The sequence below is a fragment of the Scyliorhinus torazame genome, chromosome 8, assembly GCF_047496885.1.
Source record: "Scyliorhinus torazame isolate Kashiwa2021f chromosome 8, sScyTor2.1, whole genome shotgun sequence".
Taxonomy (NCBI): domain Eukaryota; kingdom Metazoa; phylum Chordata; class Chondrichthyes; order Carcharhiniformes; family Scyliorhinidae; genus Scyliorhinus; species Scyliorhinus torazame.
The window spans coordinates 194347155-194353154 of NC_092714.1; the positions used below are offsets into that span (position 1 = coordinate 194347155).

At 40.2% G+C, this 6000-nt stretch overlaps 1 protein-coding gene across 1 annotated transcript in view; it reads left to right on the forward strand.

Annotated features, from left to right (window-relative positions):
- The window catches only part of ctnnbl1 (catenin, beta like 1), a 225288-nt gene extending 220018 nt beyond the window's left edge, over positions 1 to 5270 (forward strand). Inside the window, exon 16 of the mRNA XM_072514654.1 lies at positions 3840 to 5270. Within this exon, the coding sequence (XP_072370755.1) occupies positions 3840 to 3928 (89 nt within the window). The 3' untranslated portion in view covers positions 3929 to 5270. The remainder of the gene's footprint in view (positions 1 to 3839) is intronic.
- The last annotated feature ends 730 nt before the right edge of the window (positions 5271 to 6000 follow it).

Consider the following 6000-nt stretch of genomic DNA (forward strand, 5'->3'; position numbering starts at 1 on the left):
GAGGGAACATGTCCCTCGAGTCTGAGAACGTAGGGAAGGCCCTAAATGAATACTTTGCTTCAGTATTCATGAGAACAGTGTGAACCAGGTTAATAGACTCAAACAGCTTGATATTAAGAAGGAGGATGTGCTGGAAATTTTGAAAAGCATCAGGATAGACAAGTCCCCTGGGCCTGACGGGATATACCCAAGGTTACTATGGGAAGAGAGGGAGGAGATTGCTGTGCCATTGCCGATGATCTTTGCGTCCTCACTCTCCACTGGGGTAGTACCGGATGATTGGAGGGAAGCGAGTGTTGTTCCCCTGTTCAAGAAAGGGAATAGGGAAATCCCTGGGAATTACAGACCCATCAGTCTTACGTGTGTGGTGAGCAAAATATTAGAAAGGATTCTGAGAGATAGGATTTATGATTATTTAGAAAAACACAGTTTGATTAAAGATAGTCAGCATGGCTTTGTGAGGGGCAGGTCATGCCTCACAAGCCTCATTGAATTCTTTGAGGATGTGACGAGATTCATTGATGGAGGTCGGGCAGTGGATACGGTGTATAGGGATTTCAGTAAGGCATTTGATAAGTTTCCCATGTTGGGCTCATTCAGAAAGTTAGGGGGCATGGGATACAGGGAAATTTGGTTGTCTGGATACAAAATTGGCTGGCCGAAAGAAGACAGCGAGTGGTAGTTGATGGAAAATATTCCACCTGCAGGTCGGTGACCAGTGGTGTCCCGCAAGGATCTGTTCTGGGACCTCTGCTCTTTGTGGTTTTTATAAATGACTTGGATGAGGAAGTGGAAGGGTGGGTTAGTAAGTTTGCCGATGACACAAAGGTTGGGGAAGTTGTAGATAGTGTTGAGGGTTGTTGCAGGTTACAGCAGGACATTGACAGGATACAGAGCTGGGCTGAGAAGTGGCAGATGGAGTTCAATCTTGATAAATGTGAAGTGATTCATTTTGGAACGTTGAATTTGAATGCTGAATACAGGGTTAAAGGCAGGATTCTTGGAAGTGTGGAGGAACAGAGGGATCTTGGGGTCCACGTACATAGATCCCTCAAAGTTGCCACCCAGGTTGATAGGGTTGTTAAGAAGGCGTATGGTGTGTTGGCTTTCATTAACCGAGGCCTGAGTTAAAGAGCCGCGAGGTTTTGATGCAGCTTTATAAAACTCTAGTTAGACCGCACTTAGAATATTGTGTCCAATTCTGGTCACCTCATTATAAGAAGGATGTGGATGCATTGGAGAGGGGACAGACTAGATTTACCAGGATGCTGCCTGGACTGGAGGGCATATCTTATGAAGAAAGGTTGAGGGAACTAGGACTTTTCTCACTGGAGCGAAGAAGGCTGAGAGGTGACTTGATAGAGATGTACAAGGTGATGAGAGGCATAGATAGAGTGGATAGCCAGAGACTTTTCCCCAGGGTGGAAATGGCTGTCACAAGGGGCCATAATTTTAAGGTGATTGGAGGATGGTATAGGGGAGATGCCAGAGGTAGATTCTTTACACAGAGTGGTGGGTGTGTGGAATGCACTGCCAGCAGAGGTGGTGGAGTCAGTCATTAGGGACATTTTAAGCGACTCTTAGGCACATGGACGGCAGTAAATTGAAGGAATGTAGGATAGATTGATCTTAGATTAGGATAAATGGTCGGCACAACATCGTGGGCTGAAGGGCCTGTACTGTGCTGTACTGTTCTATGTTACTTGGGTCATAATGGTCTTTGTGGCAGTGAAGAAACCATGGATGTCATTCATGTCAACGAGGTGTTGAATTTCCTTTGTTCATCACGTGCTCATCGTGTCACAAATGCACCTTTGTACATCGGCTTTACTTGTTCATAAGCCAATTTATTTTGCTTTGAGTTTGGACCATTCTGCCAGATGCAGAAAGTCTTGGTGCTTGCGATCAATCAATTTGTTAATATCCTGATCATTTTCATCAAGCCAATCCTGATGTTTCCTGACAGAAAATCCAAGTGTTTCTTTGCAGGCATTTATGATGTTGGACTTGGGGATACTTCTTATTCTTGATTAAAGTTGGAAAGTTTTTCCCCATGGTATTGTTGGAATCGGACAACATATGCTAGGGAGGAGTAAAGGCTGAGCAATTTTCACCTTTGCTGTCTTAAACATATCCGTTGACTCTCAGGTCAAGGTCTCCACCTCAGAGGTCCTAGCACATGCACACTCCCATCAGCACATGCTCAGTCCAAGCCACTGACATCTGTGTTGGCTCTGCCATGTTTATCAGATGAATGGTAGCATATACCCAAAGATATTCTGTATCATGAACTGACCACTGAGTGAAGTCCATACCTCCATTACAAGGACACATGCAAGCAACGAAAGAAGATGGCTGACATTGACACACAAGATAGTTGCCAACAGCTGACTTTGGAGGCTGACTGGAATGGCATTGGAAGAAATGGAAAGCTTAGCTGGCTGAGCAGAGGTCACAGAGAAAACTTGAATCTTGACCTTCTCCGCCCGCTGTCTTCATTTACAGCAAAAGCGACAGAGACTCCCATGTCAGGGCTCCTGAACCTCACCAGGTGATGTTTAAGAGTTGACGACCAAGGCTCAAATCATAATTTCATGAGGCTGAAAGCTGCCAATAGAAAGAAACATTCTGATCTCAGAAAGCTGGCTAACCCAGAAATGGAGACCAGGACAACAAGAGAGGAAGTGTTCAGTAAGCACAGACTGGACTGAAAGCATGTGGAGCAATTCTACACATTAAGAGTTGACTGAGAGTCAACGGTATTGGACAGATTGGTACAAGATAATCTGTATGGAAACATTGATTGTAGCCAAGCACAACTAATTGTACAGGCTTACTATAGATCATTTGTTTAAAACTGTAGTGCTGGTTATTTGGGCAAGTGCAAACAGATGACATATATTGGTGACTTTAATATAAAACAGGATATTTGAAACTTTTTTTACAAATTAAACCATGCAATGTATAAAATTACATTTAAATAATTTTTTTCAGAGCTACGAAATTGACTTTTGGTTAAAAGTAAAAATCCTCCTTTCATTCTGAAGGGCCTATTTATGTATATTGCTTCCTGTTCTGGCAGTGTTTTTATAAGATGTAATATTGGTAGAAAAAATAGCCAGTTAGAGCATTTAACATTGGCAGTGTGGGAAAAATCCAAACTGCAAGCACTATATGCAGCAACTTTGTTATTTAGAAAATCTTAAGCAGGAGTAAAACATTGTGCCAAAACTGGACAAACACATAATGGTTTCTCACAAAAAAAATGCTACAGATGCTGGAAGTCTGAAATAAAACAGACAATGCTGCAAATACTCAGGTCAGCTTGGGTCTGTGGGTTGAGAAACCGAGTTAATATTTTTGCTCGATAACATTTCATCAGAGCCACTAAATGGCTGGAATTATATCCTGAGCCAGAATTTTTCCACCATTCTCGCCGGCGGGTTCTTCCCGTCACGACGATGACAAACCCGCCATGGGTTTCCCGGTGGCAGGCGGTGCATAGAACATGAATCCGCCAGTCAATGGCCGGCCGCCTCCGCAAAGCAAGCCGTGGAGGGCGTGGAAAATCCTGCCCCTTGAGTCTTTTTTTATACACACATTAATTTGGTTTATTTTGTGTTTACAACTTGAAATCAAGAAGATAGTGAAATTTAGTATCAACAAGTTAATCACACATTGAGGAAAATATATCTCTATTTGAATAATGTACTGAGTACGTTTCTTCATTACGGCACTTTGTGGTTTTGCGTATTAGACTAAAGATTTCATATTCTTCATGTTGAAAGGAAAATGACTTGCAGAGAAAGTGTGTTAAATTTTTCTTTCTTGTTTTGCAGAGTACGCTGAAAATATTGGTGATGGGAAGAATGATGAGTTTAAAGAAAGTGAACAGAAAAGAATCTTGGCCCTGCTTGAAAATTTCTAAAAATGCAGAATATCAATAGGGTCTGTTAATGGTAGAGAAGTTTGGAGAAATACAGTGATAGGCTTACAGCCTGAGGTGGTCCTGCACAATTCCCTCTGGTTTTTAGTGGACTGGGAACAGTGGAGTTGATTTTAACCTACTGTGCAACATACTTGGGAAACATGCCTCACTTATAGCAAGAACTGCAATGCTAATGGAGCAGCATAACATTCAATTGACTAAAAATTGCCACTCCTGCAGCAGAGATCTTTGCAATTTAAAAATAAAATGAAATGAGCAATAATCTGTTTTAATAATTTGTCTCTGTCAGAACTAGAAGTATTTTCTCCAAGTTCGATACAACGTTACATAATGCATTACAAGACAAATGTAATCTGTAGAAACAGAGTAATTGGTATTTTGCGCACAAACTTGTGTACTATTTGAAAATGTGTCTGACTTGCATTGTATCTGAAGAAAAATGTATTTGCTCTGATGTAAATCTACTTGTTGCAAGATGCCCACCTCTAATATGGGTAAAGGTGAACCACATTCTGAGAGCTGCAGTTCCACTTTATGCTTCAGTGAAGTACATATTAATGTGTGAATATAAATGTTACTTTGCAACTTGTACCAAATGTACCTTTTCTGGTTAAATTTTTCTTCTCACCCTACCCCACCTCAAGAAACTCTGAAGTATGTACTTTTTAACCTCAGGTTTGACATGAATGTTTCCGTGAAATTTTACACTGTTACAGGAAATAAAAGCAGAAAAAACTGGGAAAATGTAACAGCTGTCAGCAACTGAAAGGAGAACATTTCTGGTGAAGGATCTTCTCCCAAACCATTAACCTTTTTTTTTTCCAGATGCTGACTAACCCCAGATGTAATTCTACATTTTCTGCCTTTATTTTGAATTTCCATTATTCACAGCTTTTCTCTCTACCTCTACCACCAGTGACTTTTGTGGTGATCTGTAAAGTTCAGTCACTAAATTGCTAACATTACAAACCTCACTGGGCATTAACAAAAAAAGGTGGAAGTTTACATTGCTCCTCAGCTATTAAACTGAGCTCCAGAAAAAATGCAGGAGAAACTTGCCTGCGACAATAAATATAGTAATTATTCAATTTTATGTTGGAAGGTTCAGTAATCCCATGCTGAACCTCGGGGGTCAGCTGTTTTATGCATCACATTTAAAAAGTTTGACTAGGTGGTAACCTTATTGGATCTTTAGAGGGAAGTTTTAATTGCGATAAATTCTGAAATACATTTAATTGCTGTTCTGATTGCCGGTTGAAATTACTTTAAACCAAAATCTTACAGACCTGCATTTCTGTTAATAAAAATATTTGAAACTCCAGTCGTCCATTTCTTTTTTTTTTAAAATGTGTTGAGACCGTTTACAAAAGAAAAATGATTAAGGATTTGGGGGAAACGGAATTATAATCTTGTCAAATGGAGTTGTGGGGTGATGACCATTCTGAAATAACAGGTAGATATTCTATGAAGCAAAAGTACCTACACATCCTGGTATTTCTGAGATGGAGCTTGGACATAAGGCATCAACGTTTGGAATCAAGCAACTGAGAATTAACAAAGATGTCTGGAAAGACAAATGAGCAGGAGGAGCCTTGGGAGTCGATTAGGGTCATAACTTTGGTTTCTGGCCATGAAGTAGCACTCGCAAAAATAAATGGAACATCAAACCTCCATCAAACTAATTGACGTCTGATGATCAACTTTCGATATATACCGATCTAGAATGCCATCCTGGAAAGGATCCATGTGATAAAATTAATCTTGATTTACTACTAAAACTGTAATCCCATAAGTGAGATTTATTAGATTTTAAGGAATAAAACTATTTATTCTCCACCCCCACACCCAGCCTCTTTGAAAGAAGCAAAGACAAATTGATTCCAATAAAGTGGAAGCAGTCTTGAAAGGACTGAAAGTGAAATAAAGTTCTTTTTGAGGCAGCTCTGCAAAAAAAACAAAAATTACGTGGTAATTGAACATAAGTAAAACTTGGAAAGTGCCTACCACAGCTTTTAGCTAAAATAGCATAACTGTGTAATATGCAGAGAAAT